Source organism: Salmo salar, chromosome 03 (genome assembly GCF_965601325.2).
Source record: "Salmo salar chromosome 03, fSalSal1, whole genome shotgun sequence".
In the NCBI taxonomy this organism is placed as follows: Eukaryota; Metazoa; Chordata; class Actinopteri; order Salmoniformes; family Salmonidae; genus Salmo; species Salmo salar.
The window spans coordinates 66,773,107-66,794,895 of NC_138293.1; the positions used below are offsets into that span (position 1 = coordinate 66,773,107).

At 44.4% G+C, this 21,789-nt stretch overlaps 1 protein-coding gene across 1 annotated transcript; it reads left to right on the top strand.

Annotated features, from left to right (window-relative positions):
- Positions 1-1,939: 1,939 nt before the first annotated feature.
- LOC106601161 (angiopoietin-related protein 2) lies at positions 1,940-19,105 on the top strand. The gene is made up of 7 exons (XM_014193122.3): positions 1,940-13,950; positions 14,701-15,182; positions 15,379-15,519; positions 15,680-15,899; positions 17,465-17,658; positions 18,033-18,303; positions 18,447-19,105. The coding sequence occupies exons 2-7, from the start codon at positions 14,721-14,723 to the stop codon at positions 18,629-18,631; spliced, it is 1,473 nt and encodes a 490-aa protein (XP_014048597.2). The 5' UTR covers positions 1,940-13,950; positions 14,701-14,720; the 3' UTR covers positions 18,632-19,105.
- The last annotated feature ends 2,684 nt before the right edge of the window (positions 19,106-21,789 follow it).

Consider the following 21,789-nt stretch of genomic DNA (forward strand, 5'->3'; position numbering starts at 1 on the left):
GCTCCTATACTTTGCCCAGAGACAGCAGACACCCCATTCCACTTTCTGGCGGCTTTAGAGAGCCAATGGAAGCCTTAGAAAGTGTCACGTTACAGCACAGATGCTGTAATTTCGATAGAGATGCAACAGAAGGACAACAAATTGTCAGACAGGGCACTTCCTGCATGGAATCTTCTCAGGTTTTGGCCTGCCATATGAGTTCTGTTATACTCACAGACACCATTCAAACAGTTTTAGAAACTTTAGAGTGTTTTCCATCCAAATCTACTAATTATATGCATATTGTAGTTTCTGGGCAGGAGTAGTAACCAGATTAAATCGGGTACGTTTTTTATCCGGCCGTGATAATACTGCCCCCTATCCCAAAGAAGTTAAAATACATTTTGAACATGAGCACTTTCCACGCTGCACCTTGGTCTACTCATTTTGACGATCGACACAGTACGTTTGCCCACTGACAAAGAAATGATCAGTCTATAGTTTTAATGGTAGGTTTATTTGAACAGTGAGAGACAGAATAACAACAAAAAATCCCGAAAAAACGTTATAAATTGATTTGCATTTTAATGAGGGAAATAAGTATTTGACCCCCTCTCAATCAGAAAGATTTCTGGCTCCCAGGTGTCTTTTATACAGGTAACGAGCTGAGATTAGAGCACACTCTTAAAGGGAGTGCTCCTAATCTCAGTTTGTTACCTGTATAAAAGACACCTGTCCACAGAAGCAATCAATCAATCAGATTCCAAACTCTCCACCATGGCCAAGACCAAAGAGCTCTCCAAGGATGTCAGGGACAAGATTGTAGACCTACAGAAGGCTGGAATGGGCTACAAGACCATCGCCAAGCTGCTTGGTGAGATGGTGACAACAGTTGGTGCGATTATTCGCAAATGGAAGAAACACAAAAGAACTGTCAATCTCCCTTGGCCTGGGGCTCCATACAAGATCTCACCTCGTGGAGTTGCAATGATCATGAGAACGGTGAGGAATCAGCCCAGAACTACACAGGAGGATCTTGTCAATGATCTCAAGGCAGCTGGGACCATAGTCACCAAGAAAACAATTGGTAACACACTCCGCCGTGAAGGACTGAAATCCTGCAGCGCCCGCAAGGTCCCCCTGCTCAAGAAAGCACATATACATGCCCGTCTGAAGTTTGCCAATGAACATCTGAATGATTCAGAGGACAACTGGGTGAAAGTGTTGTGGTCAGATGAGACCAAAATGGATCTCTTTGGCATCAACTCAACTCGCCGTGTTTGGAGGTGGAGGAATGCTGCCTATGACCCCAAGAACCCCATCCCCACCGTCAAACATGGAAGTGGCAACATTATGCTTTGGGGGTGTTTTTCTGCTAAGGGGACAGGACAAATTCACCGCATCAAAGCGACGATGGACGGGGCCATGTACCGTCAAATCTTGGGTGAGAACCTCCTTCCCTCAGCCAGGGCATTGAAAATGGGTCGTGGATGGGTATTCCAGCATGACAATGACCCAAAACACACGGCCAAGGCAACAAAGGAGTGGCTCAAGAAGAAGCACATTAAGGTCCTGGAGTGGCCTAGCCAGTCTCCAGACCTTAATCCCATAGAAAATCTGTGGAGGGAGCTGAAGGTTTGAGTTGCCAAACGACAGCCTCGAAACCTTAATGACTTGGAGAAGATCTGCAAAGAGGAGTGGGACAAAATCCCTCCTGAGATGTGTGCAAACCTGGTGGCCAACTACAAGAATCTTCTGACCTCTGTGATTGCAAACAAGGGTTTTGCCACCAAGTACTAAGTCATGTTTTGCAGAGGAGTCAAATACTTATTTCCTTCATTAAAATGCAAATCATTTTATAACATTTTTGACTTGCGTTTTTCTGGATTTTTTTGTTGTTATCCTGTCTCTCACTGTTCAAATAAACCTACCATTAAAATTATAGACTGATCATTTCTTTGTCAGTGGGCAAACGTACAAAATCAGCAGGGGATCAAATACTTTTTTCCCTCACTGTAACTGTTATCTAACCATTCTGTGTCACTTCTATCTTCTCCTCCTTCTGGCCCCCCTCCTCTCTTCCTACTACTCCCAAACCATCAAGGTCTCCGTCTGCCCTTCAATCTGTCTGTCGCTATTTCTCATAACAGTCAGTGTCAAATATTGGTTCTGTTTCCACCTATTGACTAACTGTCTCACTGTCTCCCTGTTTGCACTCATGGATTTTAGAAAAATCAACATGTCTATGGTAGTAATCTCTAAGATTATTACATAGTTGATGAAGTTTCTCGATACTCTCAATGATCCTGGATCACCAAAGATGTCATATATACCTGTCCTGTTGGCTTAGAATATGTCCTAAATACTTAACATAAGTCTACCATTATTAAACTTATTCTTGCTAACTCTATAACCTTATTCAACAACAAAATATAATAATAATATTATATCACTTTCACAGCCTTGTTGTGTTAAATCTTTTACACTGCATACAACAACAGCTGACTACCTAAGGGAAAATAAATCTTAGCTAGGTAATGTATAAAATACTACTACTGGTCAAAAGATAAAACAAACTTTCAAATAACATAATCAGATCAAAATCACTACTCTGAAACACTCCTCAAAGAAAAATTATTGTACCCTTATGGTCATAGGAAGATAGACTTAAGGAAGCCTACCCTTAGTCAAAGACTATGCCCTTTCTTCTCATTGGTTCAAATTACAAATATGTCTAAGAACTTTAAACTCCATCTTAATTATCAATTACTCAAATTACCTTAAAATCAGTATTACAAATGACCTTAAATTCATTATTCTAATGGCTTTCCAATGAGGCTGTTCAAACCACAATGGAAAGTCATGACATGGGTCATAAGTCATACCACCCCTTCAAAGAAGTGTTTCTTACTGGATTTGACGTTTTTTCTTTAATTTGTCTAACATTTTCTACATGTTGTATCCCAGGTTCCCAGAACATTCCTTTATCAAAAGAATTCACTTGTTTAATTAAAACTCAGACAATAAAACTTCTAAAATTCCAGGTGTGTGCGTGCCCCTTTAGGATATCGTAGCACTAAGGCAAATGGAAATCTCACCAAACCCAAAGGAAATAGAACACACCAATCTAAACATAGTATTTTAAAAATATGTGTGGGTATTGCAAACCCTAGGTTAAAAACAAACAAAACATTGCCAGGCCCTTTCAACCTGGTAGTTCACGGCCTCTATCTCATTCACTCTCTCCAGGATTATAGCCCCAGGAAACATTCCAAAGAGAGACAATGAAACACTCATTTTCCCAGAGAAAAAACACAAACAGTTGGTCAGCATTCATTGTACTACACCGATTCAGAAACCCAAAAGCTGTATTTAAAAAAAAAAAAATTGGTCATAGCTACAATGTTTGCATGCCCCAAAGGTCAATACTTTTCAGCTAGTACATTAATGATCTTCCTTCTATCTGTACAGAGTCTGAAGTTCCAATGTATGCAGATGATACAGTGATAAATGCATGCAAACAGTAAACAACAAGCTACACAAGAAATCACTACAAAGATAACAACTGATGCCCCTGAGACAGATGTCTATGTATCAGGGGAAGAACTCCAGGTGGTATCCGATTTTAAGTACCACGGCATCATACTTGATTCCAACCTCTCTTTTTAAAAAGCAAATGAAAAAGGTAACTCAAAGAAACAAATTCAACCTAGCTAATTTCCAAAACATATGAAATTGTTTGACTACAGAGGTAACAAACTGTACTTCAAATCTATGATACTCCCCCACTTAACATACTACCTGACTAGTTTGGCCCAAGCTTGCTTTACAACATTAAAACCCATTCAGTCTGTCTGCAGACAGGCTCTCAAAGTGCTTGATAGGAACCCCAATGGCTAGAATCACTGTTACATTCTCAGTAAGCATGAGCTCGTGAGTTGAATTTTTTTTATTTTGCAATACACTGACGCGTGTCTTGTATTCAAGATTCTAAATGTCCAGGCTCCCCCTCCACTCAGTAATGACTGGACATTGTTCCACGCAGGGGCGGAAATCCCGGGGGGACGGGGGACACACGACCCCCCCATCCTGGGAAAAATATGATTTGTCCCCCCCAATATATCACTGAAACATAAGTATGTAATTTAAATAATATTAATAATACGCAATGAAAGCAATTGTGCTGATTATAGACACTTAATAGCGCGTTTTTAAGTTTCAAAAGATTTGCGACCCCCCCACCCTTTGCCTCACAATGGTTTGATCCACTGCCAGTTCCTTAGTTGGCAAGGTAACAGTGGGGTCGTATCTACTGTCTGAAAGGCACTCAATGAAAGTAACTGACGTGAGGTTAATCTAGTCAATCGCGCACACACACTAGCTGAATATGCAGAGCTCGCGCTCCATTATTAACTATTAAGCTAGCTAGTACCTATTCCATTTATGTGGCATCGTCAAAGATGGAATCTTCGCTATCGTCAATTTATTCCAAGATCAGCATGCAGATGATGTAAGTTAGTGCTTCAAAGTCCCTGTGATAAGGTTAGCGATAAACTGAAGTCCAAACTGAACAGAACTACACTCTCTTCTACCATTGTCTTAAATATATTTAATGGTCTCGTTGCAAAAGCTAAATTGTCACAAGGGAACTTTTATTTATTTATTTTATTTCACCTTTATTTAACCCGGGTAGCAAAGATTATAGCAAACACCACTGAAACTGAATTGGTGCTCGCTAGCTTTGCAAATTCAGCTATTGTTGGAAGCCAGCCAATATGAAACAAACTATTAAAATTACAAAAGGTTGCAGCATATGTTGTGTAAATGGTGAACTCATACAGCTGTCAACTCTTGTCATTTTAATCCGTTTCACATTTGCTAGCTACCTTTTAGATCGAAGCCCAAATAGAATGATAAAAGATAAGATGATAGAAGCCCATCTCCTACTGTAAATAACCTACACACTGTGTGTGTGTGTGTGTAGCCAGTCAGCCAGGTAGAAAAATGGCAGAAAAATAAAAGACGGACATCAGAGTATTTTTCAATACACCAAAACGCATAGTAAGAACCCTAGTAGCCTAATATCTCAAAGACTAGTTGGTCAAATGTTCATAAGAAAGAAATGAAATTCTAATGGAAATGTTTCACAATGATGTCATTAGGCAGAGCAGGCAACAGATGGCACACAGACAGCAGAGTTGGGGACAGATATGCAGGGACAGACTGGCAGAGACAGGGAGTCTCAGGTAAGTTTGTTGAGTCTTTGTTTGGCAACATTATGAAAGGTTCTCAATTTTTTTGACTTGTAAAATAGGAACATAATTGGAAAATGCCATGGATACCCCCACTCTCAACTTAAACTGGTGACTGAACTAAGATTTGTTAAAGGCAATGGTATTGCTGTTGTGATTAGTTGTGTAGTTTTGGGTACCGGTAGTTAGGAGTATGGCAAACACCTTATTTCTTTGGTTCCTCAATATACATTTACCATATTACAATGTAGGCTATGTGTTACAGTACTACTTTTGGTGTCCCCCTCAGGAATTGCTCTTGAGAAAATGTATTGTAATTGTCCCCTCCAAAGTTGATATCAGATTTTCGCCCCTGGTTCCACGTAATGGAAACAGATTATAATGTTAGAATACATTAAACTTCCTGCTCAAATTCACCAAGCAGCAATCATCAGAAACTTAACTTTTCCTTCCAAGACTTTAAAAATAACATGTAAATCGGCAAATTTATAAAAAGCATCAGTCAACTTTTTTAGAAATAAAAACACATTTTGGTGGGCACAACTCTATTGCAATTACCTATCCGCTTATTATTAGAATTCATTAGATTTAGGTAACTGTCTCTTCTTTGATTCAGTGATTTAAATCCGACTCCATTCTCAATATGTTATTTCAGCAGACCATTTAGGCAACAGACAACGTATTACATCGAAATGACCTCGCTATTATTTTGAATGAATTAGTCTTTCAATTTAAACTAAACAAGTTACTAAAATGTTCAGTTTATATCTTAAACAAACACTAACGACCGTATCTTTCCAGGCAAAACATACCAATAGTTGAATTACAATCAGAAACACAGATTTTAGTCCATTGGTGCATAGGCTGGGAAATGAACCCGAGGCTCCCGCGTGGCAGGCAAAAATTCTACCACTGAACCAACAAAGCTATTGAATTGATGAAGACTCCCCACAAATAACCATATTTAAAATTGTCTGTGGTCGTAAAATCAGGCACGTACTACCGAGACAATTCCCAGAAAATAGCCCTAATTTACAGATCCAAGCGTTACTCTGGCGATGATTCTCATTACTCTCGCTCTCGTTGTCTCTTTCTTTTCTAACTTTTGTCACTCTCTCTATCTCCTTCTCAGAATTTAGGAATAATTACTATCGACTGGTTAATATATCTATCTTAGACGCAAGTAATTATCTTCTTATCCTCGTTGAAAACTTTCTATGTGTGTGCTTTTTATTTTCTCACTCAATTACTATAGTTATTTCCCAATGTGTATTCTCTCTATGTGTGTGTACCTCCTTTCATGGAATAATCAGACCTCTTTTGCGCCCCTTCGGTAGATCTCGACTATCCTCACCAGAACTCTTACTTTCACCAGAACTCTTACTTTCACCAGAACTCTTACTTTCACCAGAACTCTTACGTTCACCAGAACTCTTACGTTCGCAGCCTAATATCTATTTTGACCAGGTTTCCTCTTAGGTCTCAATATTACCTAGTTTATATCAGCAGTGGCCACAGATGCCTAGGGTCATTACGGACCCCCCTCCCAGAACTCTTACGTTCGATTTGGATCTATGTCCAATTCCTGTCTTCCATTTGCACAGAATACTTGGTTCCCTTTAAAACATTTTTCTCCACACAAAATTCTAAAGAAAGGTCACCAGACATAAACCCCTTTGGCTATTTCAGTGTCTAACACCCAGAGTACATTAAAATCCTCTACATCCTTTAATGCAATCATACAGATATTATCCCCTGTATCCGTGAATAAAAGCACTGACCTTATTTTTGCAGCTGAGGTTTCAATGTTGGTTGGATCTCGTCACCGTTTCTGTCGCATACCAGTTTGCCACCGGCCTGTAAAGAACCCTCTGAATGGGGCCAGGTCTTTAATCTACGGATATTTCATCCGCCCGTGCACGGTTTCGGTGTCTCCATGGAACGACAGAAAAAGATATTGAGATCTGGCTTCGAAGGACCAAGCTGTCATGAGAATTTTCAATCCCAATGATAATAACTAACAATTATTTAAGCTTTGACTAATCCCCTAGGTTTGTAAGACCCTGGGTTTAGTAATAATTAGGCAAAGACTCAGCTTATGCAAAAGGTCCGTAAAGTTTATTCACGAGAAGGTTCTAAAGTCCATAATACAAAGACATGCCATTTTATAACTCACTCCCTCCCTACCTACTACACGCACATACATACACACAAACAGTAGGTGGGATGTATCTTTCCCCATAGTTCTCACCACTCGTTTATCACTACAAAGCTGGCAGGTCCATCCCCCGAGATTAGAGGGACATTGACGGGACTCCCTTTCCTGCCATAAGTTTCTCAGAGTTTAACCAGGTCAGGTCATGAATAGTTTAATTGTTCTCTGTGTTTTCTTAAGACACGCACACACATTTCTACTTGTCTCAACTAACCTTATTGGACTGAAGTTTATCATTCTAATGATTAATTATATATGTTACACAATCCATCAGTTACTCTTCAGGGTGGAATTCTTTGGTCATTACCTTAAACATATAAATTCCCTTATCAGAGACGCGGCATTGGACCATTACGCAGTGTTCACCCACTGTTTTCGGGCAGTGTTCGACCACCAGCCGAGGGTGAACGTCTGTTCCACCTGAGGCAGGGGACGAGGAGCGCGCAGGATTTCGCCTTAGACTTCCGGACCCTGGCCGCCAGCGCGGGATGGAATGACAGGGCCCTGATCGATCACTTACGGTGCAGTCTGCACGAGGACGTCCGTCGGGAGTTGGCCTGCCGAGACACTGGCGAACCTGTCCATCCGGCTGGACAACCTGCTGACTGCCCGCGGACGTCCGGGTCGGGGCCTGTCAGTTCCATCCCCCAGCACCTCCGCTCCGACGCCCATGGAGCTGGGAGGTGCTACACTTAGGACAACCGGAGGAGGGGCCATTCCCTGCACCATCTGTGGCCGCAGAGGGCACACTGCTGGTCGGTGCTGGGGGGGTTCCTCAGGGAGTCGAGGCAGCAGGCAGGGCACTATCGTGTCACCCCAGGTGAGTCGGCACCAGGCTCACCCAGAGCCCCCGTTGCTCACATGTATGTGTTTATTTCATTTCCTGAGTTTTCCCCGCATTCCCAGCATAAGGCACTAGTAGATTCAGGCGCAGCTGGGAATTTTATTGACCGTTCATTTGCCCATAGTTTAGGGATCCCCCTTGTTCCTGTGGATATGCCCTTCCCTGTGCACGCCCTAGATAGTCGACCATTAGGGTCAGGGCTGATTAGGGAGGCCACCGCTCCACTAGACATGGTTACGCAGGAGGGTCAAAAGGAGAGAATCAGTCTCTTCCTTATTGATTCTCCTGTGTTTCCCATGGTGCTGGGCTTACCCTGGTTGGCCTATCATGACCCCACTATTTCGTGGCAACAGAGGGCTCTCAAGGGGTGGTCACGAGAGTGCTCAGGGAGGTGTGTGGGGGTTTCCATCAGTGCGACTATGGTGGAAAGTCCAGACCAGGTCTCCACCGTGTGCATCCCCTCAGAATATACCGATTTGGCTCTCGCCTTCTGTAAGAAGAGGGCGACTAAATTACCACCTCATCGACGGGGGGATTGTGCGATAAATCTCCTGGTAGACGCAGCGCTTCCCAGGAGTCACGTGTATCCCCTGTCACAGGAGGAGACGGCGGCTATGGAAACATATGTCTCCGAATCCCTGGGGCAGGGGTACATTCGGCCCTCCACTTCACCTGCCTCCTCGAGTTTCTTTTTTGTGAAGAAGGATGGGGGTCTGCACCCATGTATTGACTATTGAGGTATCAATCAGATCACTGTGAGGTACAGCTACCCGCTGCCTCTCATCGCCAGTGTGATCGAGTCAATGCACAGGGCGCGCTTCTTCACAAAATTGGATCTCAGGATTGCTTACAACCTGGTGCGTATCCGGGAGGGGGGACGAGTGGAAGACGGAATTTAGTACCACCTCAGGGCACTATGAGTACCTCATCATGCCGTAAGAACAATCCGAAATTTATTTTTGATACTGTCGCAAAGTTAACTAAAAAGCATCATTCCCCAAGAGAGGATGGCTCTCACTTCAGCAGTGATGAATTAATGAACTTCTTTGAGGAAAAGATCATGATCATTAGAAAGCAAATTACGGACTCCTCTTTAAATCTGCGTATTCCTCCAAAGCTCCATTGTCCTGAGTCTGCACAACCCTGCCAGGACCTAGGATCAAGGGAGACACTAAAGTGCTTTAGTACTATATCTCTTGACACAATGATGAAAGTAATCATGGCCTCTAAACCTTCAAGCTGCATACTGGACCCTATTCCAACTAAACTACTGAAAGGGCTGCTTTCTGTGCTTGGCCCTCCTATGTTGAACATAATAAATGTCTCTCTATCCACCGGATGTGTACCAAACTCATGAAAAGTGGCAGTAATAAAGCCTCTCTTGAAAAAGCGAAATCTTGACCCAGAAATTATAAAAAACTATCGGCCTATATCGAATCTTCCATTCCTCTCAAAAATTTTAGAAAATGCTGTTGCGCAGCAACTCACTGCCTTCCTGAAGACAAACAATGTACACAAAACGCTTCAGTCTGGTTTTAGACCCCATCATAGCACTGAGACTGCACTTGTGAAGGTGGTAAATTACCTTTTAATGACGTCAGACCGAGGTTCTGCGTCTGTCCTCGTGCTCCTAGATCTTAGTGCTGCTTTTGATACCATCGATCACCACATTCTTTTGGAGAGATTGGAAACCCAAATTGGTCTACATGGACAAGTTCTGGCCTGGTTTAGGTCTTATCTGTGGGAAAGATATCAGTTTGTCTCTGTGAATGGTTTGTCCTCTGACAAATCAACTGTAAAGTTCGGTGTTCCTCAAGGTTCCGTTTTAGGACCACTATTGTTTTCACTATATATTTTACCTCTTGGGGATGTCATTCGAAAACATAATGTTAAATTTCACTGCTATGCGGATGACACACAGCTGTACATTTCAATGAAACATGGTGAAGCCCCAAAATTGCCCTCGCTAGAAGCCTGTGTCTCAGACATAAGGAAGTGGATGGCTGCAAGCTTTCTACTCTTAAACTCGGACAAAACAGAGATGCTTGTTCTAGGTCCCAAGAAACAAAGAGATCTTCTGTTGAATCTGACAATTAATCTGGATGGTTGTACAGTCGTCTCAAATAAAACTGTGAAGGACCTCGGCGTTACTCTGGACCCTGATCTCTCTTTTGAAGAACATATCAAGACTGTTTCAAGGACAGCTTTTTTCCATCTACGTAACGTTGCAAAAATCTAAAACTTTCTGTACAAAAATGACGCAGAAATATTAATCCATGCCTTTGTTACTTCTAGGTTGGACTACTGCAATGCTCTACTTTCCGGCTACCCGGATAAAGCACTAAATAAAGTGCTAAATACGGCTGCTAGAATCCTGACGAGAACCAAAAAATGTGATCATATTACTCCAGTGCTAGCCTCCCTACACTGGCTTCCTGTTAAGGCAAGGGCTGATTTCAAGGTTTTACTGCTAACCTACAAAGCATTACATGGGCATGCTCCTACCTATCTTTCCGATTTGGTCCTGCCGTACTTACCTACACGTACGCTACGGTCACAAGACGCGGTCCTCCTAATTGTTCCTAGAATTTCTAAGCAAACAGCTGGAGGCAGGGCTTTCTCCTATAGAGCTCCATTTTTATGGAATAGTCTGCCTACCCATGTGAGAGACGCAGACTCAGTCTCAACCTTTAAGTCTTTACTGAAGACACATCTCTTCAGTAGGTCCTATGATTAAGTGTAGTCTGGCCCAGGGGTGTGAAGGTGAACGGAAAGGCTGGAGCAACGAACCGCCCTTGCTGTCTTTGCCTGGCCGGTTTCCCCTCTTTCCACTGGGATTCTCTGCCTCTACCCCTATTACGGGGGCTGAGTCACTGGCTTACTGGTGTTCTTCCATGCCGTCCCTGGGAGGGGTGCTTCACTTGAGTGGGTTGAGTCACTGACGTGGTCTTCCTGTCTGGGTTGGCGCCACCCCTTGGGCTGTGCCGTGGCGGAGATCTTTGTGGGCTATACTCGGCCTTGTCCCGGGATGGTATGTTGGTGGTTGGAGATATCCCTCCAGTGGTGTGGAGGCTGTGCTTTGGCAAAGTGGGTGGGGTTATATCCTACCTGTTTGGCCCTGTCCGGGGGTTTCATCGGATGGGGCCACAGTGTCTCCTGACCCCTCCTGTCTCAGCCTCCAGTATTTATGCTGCAGTAGTTTATGTGTCGGGGGCTAGGGTCAGTCTGTCACATCTGGAGTATTTCTCTTGTCTTTTCCGGTGTCCTGTGTGAATTTAAATATGCTCTCTCTAATTCTCTCTTTCTCTTTCTTTCTTTCTCTCTCTCGGAGGACCTGAGCGCTAGGCCCATGCCTCAGGACTACCTGGCTTGATGACTCCTTGCTGTCCCCAGTTCACCTGGCCGTGCTGCTGCTCCAGTTCCAACTGTTCTGCCTGCAGCTATGGAACCCTGACCTGTTCACCGGACGTTCTACCTGTCCCAGACCTGTTGTCCCAGACCTGCTGGAACCCTGACCTATTCACCGGACGTGCTACCTGTCCCAGACCTGCTGTTTTCAACTCTCTAGAGACAGCAGGAGCGGTAGAGATACTCTCAAAGATCGGCTATGAAAAAGCCAACTGACACTTACTCTCGTGTTACTGACTTGTTGCACCCTCGACAACTACTATGATTATTATTATTTGACAATGCTGGTCATTTATGAACATTTGAACATCTAGGCCATGTGCTGTTATAATCTCTACCCGGCACAGCCAGAAGAGGACTGGCCACCCCTCATAGCCTGGTTCCTCTCTAGGTTTCTTCCTAGGTTTTGGCCTTTCTAGGGAGTTTTTCCTAGCCACCGTGCTTCTACACCTGCATTGCTTGCTGTTTGGGGTTTTAGGCTGGGTTTCTGTACAGCACTTTGAGATATCAGCTGATGTAAGAAGGGCTATATAAATACATGTGATTTGATTTGATTTGATGACCAGTATGTGGGTAGGTTTCTGGGTCATATTGCCAGGACCGGCCAGGGGAGTGGGCGGCGTTCATCCCCTGTGCAGAGATGGCCCAAAACTCACTCAGCCACTCCTCCACTAACCTCTCTCCTTTCCAGTGCGTACTGGGGTATCAGCCGGTTCTGGCACTTTGGCATCAGAGCCAGATCAAAGCTCCTTCAGTGGACGAATGGTTAAAGCGCTCGGAGGAGACCTGGGAGGCCGCCCATGTGCACCTACAACGGGCCGTGAGGCGGCAGAAAGCGAGCGCCGACTGCCACCACAGTAAGGCCCCAGTGTTCGCACCGGGGGACCGGGTCTGGCTCTCGACCCGAAACCTGCCCCTCCGCCTGCCCTGCCGGAAGCTTGGTCCGCGGTTTGTGGGGCCATTTAAAGTCCTGAGGAGACTGAACGAGGTATGCTACAGGTTACAGCTTCCCCCAGATTATCGTATTAATCCCTCGTCCCATGTCTCTCCTCAGGCCAGTGGTGGCTGGTCCACTCCAGGAAGCTGAGGTGCGGAGGTTCCTCCGCCCCTCTGGACATCGAGGTGGCCCCGGCGTATGCTGTTCGAGCCATCCTGGACTCGAGGCGTCGGGCGAGGGGCCTTCAGTACCTCGTGGAGTGGGAGGGGTACAGTCCGGAGGAGAGATGCTGGGTGCCGGTGGAGGACGTTCTGGACCCTTCGTTGCTGCGGTATTTCCACCGTCTCCATCCGGATCGCCCTGCACCTCGTCCTCCGGGTCATCCCCGAGGTCGGTGTCGGCGAGCTGCTGGAGCCGCGCGTCAAGTGGGGGGTACTGTCACGACTTCCGCCGAAGTCGGTCGCTCTCCTTGTTCGGGCGGCGTTCGACATCAACGACTTTCGAGCCACCGCCGATCCACTTTTCATTTTCCATTTGTTCTGTCTTTGTCTTACACATCTAGCTTCACTCAACCAATTACTTGTTTATTATTTAACCCTCTGTACCCCATGTTGTGTTTGTGAGTGATTGTTTATTGTAATTCGGTCCGTCTTTGTGGGCTTGTGATGTTACTTTGTAAATGTGTCTTTTTGAGTAAAGTATGTTGATTACTCATATCTGCTGTCCTGTGCCTGACTCTCTACACCAGCTACACACAGGACCCTTACACAGGCTGAAGGGAGGCAACGAGCAGAGACAGAGGGCTCCTGCCTCCTGCACTGAGGGCCAGAGGCAGCTGAGCTGAGAGGATGGGAGGAGAGAGAGGGGGTGTCATTATGGTCGTTTGTAATTTTGTCTCTCTTTGTATAGAGGGCCCGTGACAGGGATGAAGTGAGGGGGAGGTCTTGCTGCTGAAAAAACATTGTGTGCCAGTTTGGTGTGTAGTTCTCTTTCTCCCTTGAGTCTTTCTTACTGTAGCTCAGTCTCTCTGGTCTGCCTGTCTCTGTGAGGCTCAGACACACTAGGAAAAAGGGTCGCCGGGCTGCATGCTACAGCCACATCGGTGGACTTTCTCATTGGGAGGCAATTCTGAGGCAGTAGACCATTCTGGGGCAATGCTAAGGAAAGGTCCATTAGTCCTGTCATCTGGATTCTAGATGAGGATGCTTTAAAGAAGTACATTCTGTACCCATTGGAGCTCAGGATTCTGGGATACACACAGGAACACAGCTGACAGAGTTTGCCAACTGACTCTATACCTCCGAACAGGACTGAGGTAAGTCATGCTCCTTCACTTTAAAAGTTACAAAGATAGGATCACCTTTCAGATTTAATAAGAATAGTGCTGCTATTATAATGACAGATTATCAATGGTTAATATTTGGCGATATGGTACAGGGCTTCTGACACTACCATTTGGCAATCATGTGATGTATTCTTTTTCTTTGGTATTCCAGTTTACTTACAGAAACTTGTTGGTACCAATAATGTGTCTCACTGAGGTTGAGGAGTAGTGACCCCTGCAATATAGTGTTTTGTGTCAATGTTGTGGTGATTATGGTGTTGACAATGGTGGTAGCCAGAGTTGACCCTGAAAGGATTGTGTTGACCAATGGGATGGAAGTGTGAGTTGACTCTGACTGGGTTTTGTTGACCATCGTCACACCAGTGTTGACTTGCTAATAAATTCCAGCCAGGCAGACAGGGTTAAGTGTACTTTCACCTTCCAGGGGAACATCTGATTGGCTTTCAAGGCTTAAAAGACAGTCTGAGCTGCATCTTAGATATTGCAGTAGCACTTTTACATGTTCTGCTTTCCACTGAAAATGCCTGTATGGAATATTTCATCTTTGTGGCCAGTGTCTGACTGTAATGTACTTGTTGGTGTACAATTATAGTTCTTTGAAATGGGCAAAAGCTAGTTTTACTGAATGAATACATCTCTACATGTTATAGATATAGAGTATCATATTTTATTGGGGGAATCTGCTAATGAATCTCTATCACTGCTTATTTCCATGGGCAGAAGAGCAGTTGAACAGGTAGATGGAGAAGCAGCTGACTATTGGCCTGTCTCTGTTGCTGGGGCTCCTCCTAGTCATGCCTGAGGTGGGGGGGCGGAAGGAAGAGTCCCAGAAGCGCCCGTCCCGCTCCTCAGAGCTAAAAGCAGGCCGCTGCTCCTACACCTTTATTGTTCCCCAGCAGAAACTGAAGGGGGCGCTGTGCGTGAGCACCGAGTCCACCACCGGCGCCGCCAACCGCTCAGAGGTAATGGCTCTGCGGGGTGAGTTGAGCCGTCAGCAGGAACAGCTGGAGAAGCTGAGGGGCCAGCTGGAGCAGGAGGGGGCCCTGGTTACGGAGGTACGGGCGCTACGGAAAGAGAGCGGCAGCATGAACTCCCGCATCGCCCAGCTCTACGCCCAGCTGCTGCACGAGGTTATGTACAGGAAGGACCAGGTGGTTGAACAGAGGCGGGTCGAGAACCTACTGCTCAATGCCACCGCACAGGTAATCAGACAGAGAACATTGTGGGAACAGCTGTGTTCATAAGGGGGAAGTTAGAATCATATAACTGTATACCTTCTCCTACTATCTCTCTACTGTCTTAGTATCCTTTACCTATCGATGATAGGCATGTAGCACCTTGATACATCCCTGATTGTCCCGTTGTCTGTTGCTCGGTCATGGTGGACCAACATCCCAGATGCTGCAGATCTCCACTAGTTACAGGGAGCTGGAGAAGAAGTATGGAGCCCTCGCCTCCATGATGAGCAACCAGAGTCAGCTCATCTCCCGGCTGGAGAAGCTGTGCCAGGCCACCAAGAACACTACCCCACCTCCACAGGTAGGGGGAGCTCTGTATTTATCAAACCACAGGCATTGTTATCATGGGCCTTTCTCAAGCACTGACCCTTACCCATGAAGCTAAAGTTGTACTATAACATACTACAGTACCCACAATGGTCTGTACAAAAGTCTTTATATATTTGTGTTGTATTGGACAGATGACCTCTGAACCCCTGAGTATCCAGTCCAGTGGGCGTCTGAATGACAGCTCAGAGTCCAAGGAGATGGCTAATGATGTTCAGAGAGACCAGGGTGCCCCTCCACTACAGCCACAGGAGGAGAGAGAACCCCTGCAGGGGACAAAGGTGCTCCCCACCACCATGGCTGACACCCCTACTGACGTCCCCTTCATAAGCTTCCCTGTCACAAAGACCCCAGGTAAATCACTGCACCCTCAGAGCTTACAACTGCCAACGGCGCTTTCAGCTTAACCAACACTGTCTATGTAGGAATGAAGGTCTGTCTTTGTAAGACAGTGTGAAAGAGTAACACTATGTATCTATCTTCCCCCGGCAGCGTTATCACACATTATAACGCCTTGTTTCTATTTCAGTCAATACATAGCACATCTCATTGGTTCCTGCTTTGTTTCGATATTGTTTTTCGATATTGTTTTTCTGTCACCTCTGACAACAATCAGAACAAGAAAACTGTTTTCTTTCGGCCCTTCAAATGCTTAATTGTTTGCTGTTGGGACCTTGAGTTTGTGTATGAAACAGTGTCAGTATTTTGTCAGTGTTATTTACACTCCAGAAGACACTGCAGAAGCTCGGGGAGTCACTGACCCGCTGATAGGACTTTGTTATCTCTCTGGGAATGCCTAAACAATGTCTAATAACTGCCAGCTTTTCTTATCAGAGTAGAGAAGGGGCTTTGTTAATGAGTAACACACACACACACAAAGTTTGACTTTGATATAACATTTGCAAATTCATCAATAATATTTGTTATAAATAACAATCAAATGGGCCAAAATATAATTCTCTTTTAGGAAATAAACCTCAAAAGTAGCTAATCCACAATTTGGTACCAATAATCAGATTTGTCAGCACCTCCTCTTTAGAAAGAGCGAATAGGATGAATTCCAAATAAAAATATATTAGAATCTAAAAAAATCTAATTTACCAGCAGTACACACAACAAACACTCTTTCTCTCTCTCTCTCACACACACACACACACACACACACACACACACACACACACACACACACACACACACACCCTAATCACAGCCCTCTTTAGGACATTGCTATGTAACCTTGAATTACAAGGCGATACCCCCATACAATGCACGTTGTGTGTGCAAATGGAATGTGTGAGATTACAAGGCAGAGCATTCAGATGTGTGACACCACCTTGTATGGACAGGCTCCTCCCACAGTGGAGCTGAGCAGCAGCATGGGGACTTCACACCAGTTACAGTGTCGAATAAAGGGACCATGACTCAGAGCTTGTGTGATGAGTGACAAGGAGATACTTGTCTATAGAATGAGTATACGGTTACAGTATGAATTACCCTCGGTCTGGACTGTGTGAGAGAGAGGTGATGCTTAGCCTTTCTGTGTCCGTTCATGCGGTGTATGCTTTTCGTTTCCAGTGTGACATAAGACATACAACATGTGTTGTGAAAGAATGTCTTCGGCAGTAAAGAGATAAGCTGAAGCAAAGCGAGAAAACATGTATCTGTGACCCTGTTGGCTCTAAAACAAACAGAATTCCAGACCCCTCTCTCCATTACGTGTCTCACTCACTCCCATTCCCAGCAGTTGGTTGAGCCTGCCTAGTGGCAGGTGGGCGGAGTTTGGACGTTCTGGACTTCCATTAGTTCCATTGCACCAGGCATGCTCAATCGAGCACAATTATGACTATTTGAACCCAGGAATGTTCCGAAATCCTAACTGTCTTTGTGAATCACATACCTACACCATCTCTGTCCCTCAGGACCCTGGAGGGACTGCCAGCATGTGCTGGACTCGGGCGAGACCACCAATGGGATCTACCTGCTGCGTCCACAGAGCGCCAACCGGCTTCTGCAGGCCTGGTGTGAACAGACCAAGTCCCAGGGAGGCTGGACCGTGATCCAGAGGAGACAGGACGGATCAGTCAACTTCTTCAGGACCTGGGAGCAGTACAAGGTGCTCTCACCTCCAGTGTGCAGTGAGCCACTAAAAGTGAAGCGCTCAAGAGCTTGTTATGACATCAGCCAGTGTGCTATTACCATTACAATACAAAACACACAGTGAGTGTGTGCACTGGAGACCCATAATCCTTTCCCCTCCTCCATTTGCCTTTTATTTCAGCTGATTATATGTGATGAAACATGAGCTGTATAGTTACTGTAATTGACAACCATCACAGCGGGCTATAAAACCAGAAAAACAGCTGGTATTACAGCTCAGAGACTCAAGAGTATCCTTCAGTTGAGGACGGTTTAACACCACAGAAGTCATGAAAACTATTGCTACAGTGAACATAACCCTAAACTATCTGTTGTACCCCTCCACCCCAGCAAGGCTTTGGGAACCTGGATGGAGAGTACTGGCTGGGTCTGGAGCACCTCTACTGGCTGACCAAGCAGGCCCACTACAAGCTTCGGGTGGCCATGGAGGACTGGCAGGGCCGCCAGGTGTTTGCAGAGTACGACAGCTTCCGCCTGGAGCCTGAGAACGACTGGTACCGTCTGAGGCTGGGGGAATACCAAGGCAACGCCGGAGACTCAATGTCCTGGCACAATAACAAAGCCTTTACAACTTTGGACAAGGATAAGGATGCTTATTCAGGTGAATCCACTCTCACCTCTACTACCCTCTCTTTTTTCATTTCTGCCTCTTTTCATGGCTGCCTGTTTGAACACCCAGGTTTGGCTTAATGAGTTTAATGAGATAGTTTCTCATGAGAGTTTCTCTCTCCATTTCCTCATTAGGGAACTGTGCCCACTTCCAGAAGGGGGGCTGGTGGTACCACATGTGTGCCCACTCCAACTTAAACGGCGTGTGGTATCGAGGGGGTCACTACCGCAGCCGCTACCAGGATGGGGTTTACTGGGCAGAGTTCCACGGGGGCTCCTACTCCCTCAAGACAGTCACCATGATGATCAAACCCACCTAACCCTCTTCCCATTAGATATACACCACAGGAGGTTGGTGGCACCTTAATTGGGGAGGACGGGCTCGTGGTAATGGCTGGAGTGGAATAGTTTCAAATGTATTTGATGCCATTCCATTCACTCCGTTCCAGCTATTATTATGAGCCGTCCTCCCCTCAGCAGCCTCCTGTGTTATACACACATGTCAATCATGCATCACGGCAATATTATGGTTCCTTCATGGATAAGGAAGGATGTTAAAGTTCTTATATGTTAAACAGGTATGTTAATAAGACAGCGTTAGACTGACATGCCAACACAACATGTGGAATTGTTTTCTAACTGCAATGTATTTATTTTATAAAAAATTGCAAAACAATGTTTGAAGATTACACCACAAGGTGAAGTAGGAGTCCGTTTCTTTTGCTTATGAGAACTGACGTTGTGGTTTGATGCAGTGGTGTAAAGTACTCAAGTAAAAAATACTTACTACGTAAGTCATTTTTGGGGGTATCTACTTTACATTTTTGATTACTTTTACTTTATTACATTCTAGAAGAAAATAATATACTTTTTACTCCGTACATTTTCCCTGGCACCCAAAAGTACTTGTTACATTTTTAATGCCTACCAGGACAGGAAAATGGTCTAATTCACACACATAAATAGAAAATCCCTTGTCATCCCTACTGCCTCTGATCTGGCAGACTCACTAAACACAAATGCTTTGTTTATAAATTATGTGTAAGTGTTGGAGTGTTTCCCTGGCTGTAACGGTCGTCGTATGAAGTGGACCAAGGCGCAGCGGGTTGAGTGCTCATTTTAACTTTTATTTGAACACTGGAAAAACGAACAGTAATGCAGGCTACACACAGCTATGCAAAAAAAAAAAAACAGCTTCCCACAAACCACAGGTGAAAAGGGCTACCTAAGTATGACTCCCAATCAGCAACAACGATGTACAGCTGTTCCTGATTGAGAGCCATAACAGGCCAACAAAGATATACACAACCTTGAAAATCATAGAAATACAAAACCAGAACAATACCCAAAAACCCCAAAACACATAAAACAAACACCCCTCTTACATAAGAACATATCCCAACAAACCCCGAACCACATAAAACAAACACCCCCTGCCACGTCCTGACCAAACTGCAACAACAAATAACCCCTTTACTGGTCAGGACGTGACACTGGCTATCGGTAAATAAAATAATGTGCTTAATATAAGGAAAAAGGTTTGCTTAATATAAGGAATTTGAAATTATTATACTTTTACTTTTGATACTTAAGTATATTTGAGCTATTGCATTTACTTTTGATACTTATGTTTGTTTAAAACCAAATACTTTTTTACTTACACTCAAGTAGGATTTTACTGGGTGACTTTCACTTTTACTTGAGTCATTTTCTATTAAGGTATATTTACTTTGACTCAAGTATGACAATTGGGTACTTTTTCCATCACTGGTTTGATGTCATGTTTCAGTTTAACAACTTCCTCTTTGCACAGCATCAGGGTAGGGTTTGAATTACCTCTTTGAAACACTTGCTTCACACAGTAAGCTCTCTGCCTGAGATACATTAACTGGCACTAGCATAGCGTTAGGACCGAGCCTGGACCAACGGGTGGACCATCAGTCAGGGCATCCTGTCTTACAACATCCCCCATCACCCTCACCTTGCTCAGCATGGGGTACCAGAGAACTACCATGATCTCACTCCAGAGGATGTTGGGCCTCCTCATGCTCATACTGTTACATGGAGGTGAGTGGTTAATTTGTTCCATACTTATCTATTAATGTCTATTGTTGTGATCGCTGTGTGGATTATGATGTTTTTGTTGACTGTAGTTTATCATATAGTTATTATCTACTCTGGTGATATAGTAACTGTTTGCTGTCTCCCAGGGTGGTACTTAAACATGTGCTTTCCTCCTGCTAACAACATTTTAACGGAAGTTGATTGTTGACAAAGGAAATTAGTTTTAACCCCACAATGGCCAATTTGAAGACTAATATTTGAGAGCAATTAAAGTCAAGAAATTCAAGTATTCAATGAGCAATAAAAAAGTTAGATTGATATGTTGCAATAATGCAATAAGGTAACAGTCATCAGTAGACACGGCCCTGAGTTTTTCCTGATCAGGTCACATGGATAGAAACACCTCAGGACCCTAATTAAAGGATACAATTATATAATGACATGAAATCACAAGAAACACACACTCACTCAGGTACAACACAGACACTGTTGATGTTATTGAGTGATATGTCAGTGTCTAAATGGGTGGGGTGGGTGTGAATTTCCATGTGGTGTAACACTGAGGGCAACATATATGACTGCTGATGGTGGGTGTGGTGCTTGGTTGTTAGTATGGTAGTTTGGCTAGTATGTGCTAACCTATTGTCACGACTTCCGCCGAAGTCGGTCCCTCTCCTTGTTCGGGCGGCGTTTGGCGGTCGACGTCACCGGCCTTTTAGCCATCGCCGACCCACTTTTCATTTTCCATTTGTTTTGTCTTTGTTTTACACACCTGGTTTCAATCCCCCAATTACTTGTTCATTATTTAACCCTCTGTTCCCCATGTTTGTTTGTGAGTAATTGTTTGTATGTATACAGTCCGTTATTGTGGGCTAGTTTATTGTGTTGTATTTATTGATTCCTTGAGTAAATTACGTTTCTTACTCATATCTGCTGTCCTGCACCTGACTCCTCCACACCAGCTACACACAGGCCGATTACACCTATATAAACTCCATATTTGACAGAAGCACCATTGTCACGTTTGTAACACATAGGGATGGACTATGTGCTTTACAGTGCACTATTAAGCAATTGTTGTTCCATGATATACTGTACTTCCACAATAGGAAATGCGTCTGAATATTTTGGGCAAGGTGATTCCCCTTTCAGCATGTTTCAGAAGGGATGAGATCATCAACAACCTAATGTAATATTTTCATGAGAAATTTAAATGTTTGGGCAACCAATGATCAGCCATTTCATGTAATGTGGCTCAGAGTTCACCCGTACTGCAGTTTCCAGGAAAGGTCATTGTGAAATCCAAACAAAGACTAAAGGCACCACCCACTCTGACTTTATCACCAGCTGCAGATGAAGCATGTCTACCTGACATCAACCACCTGACTCTGGAGCCTCCTGTGGCGGTGGTGAG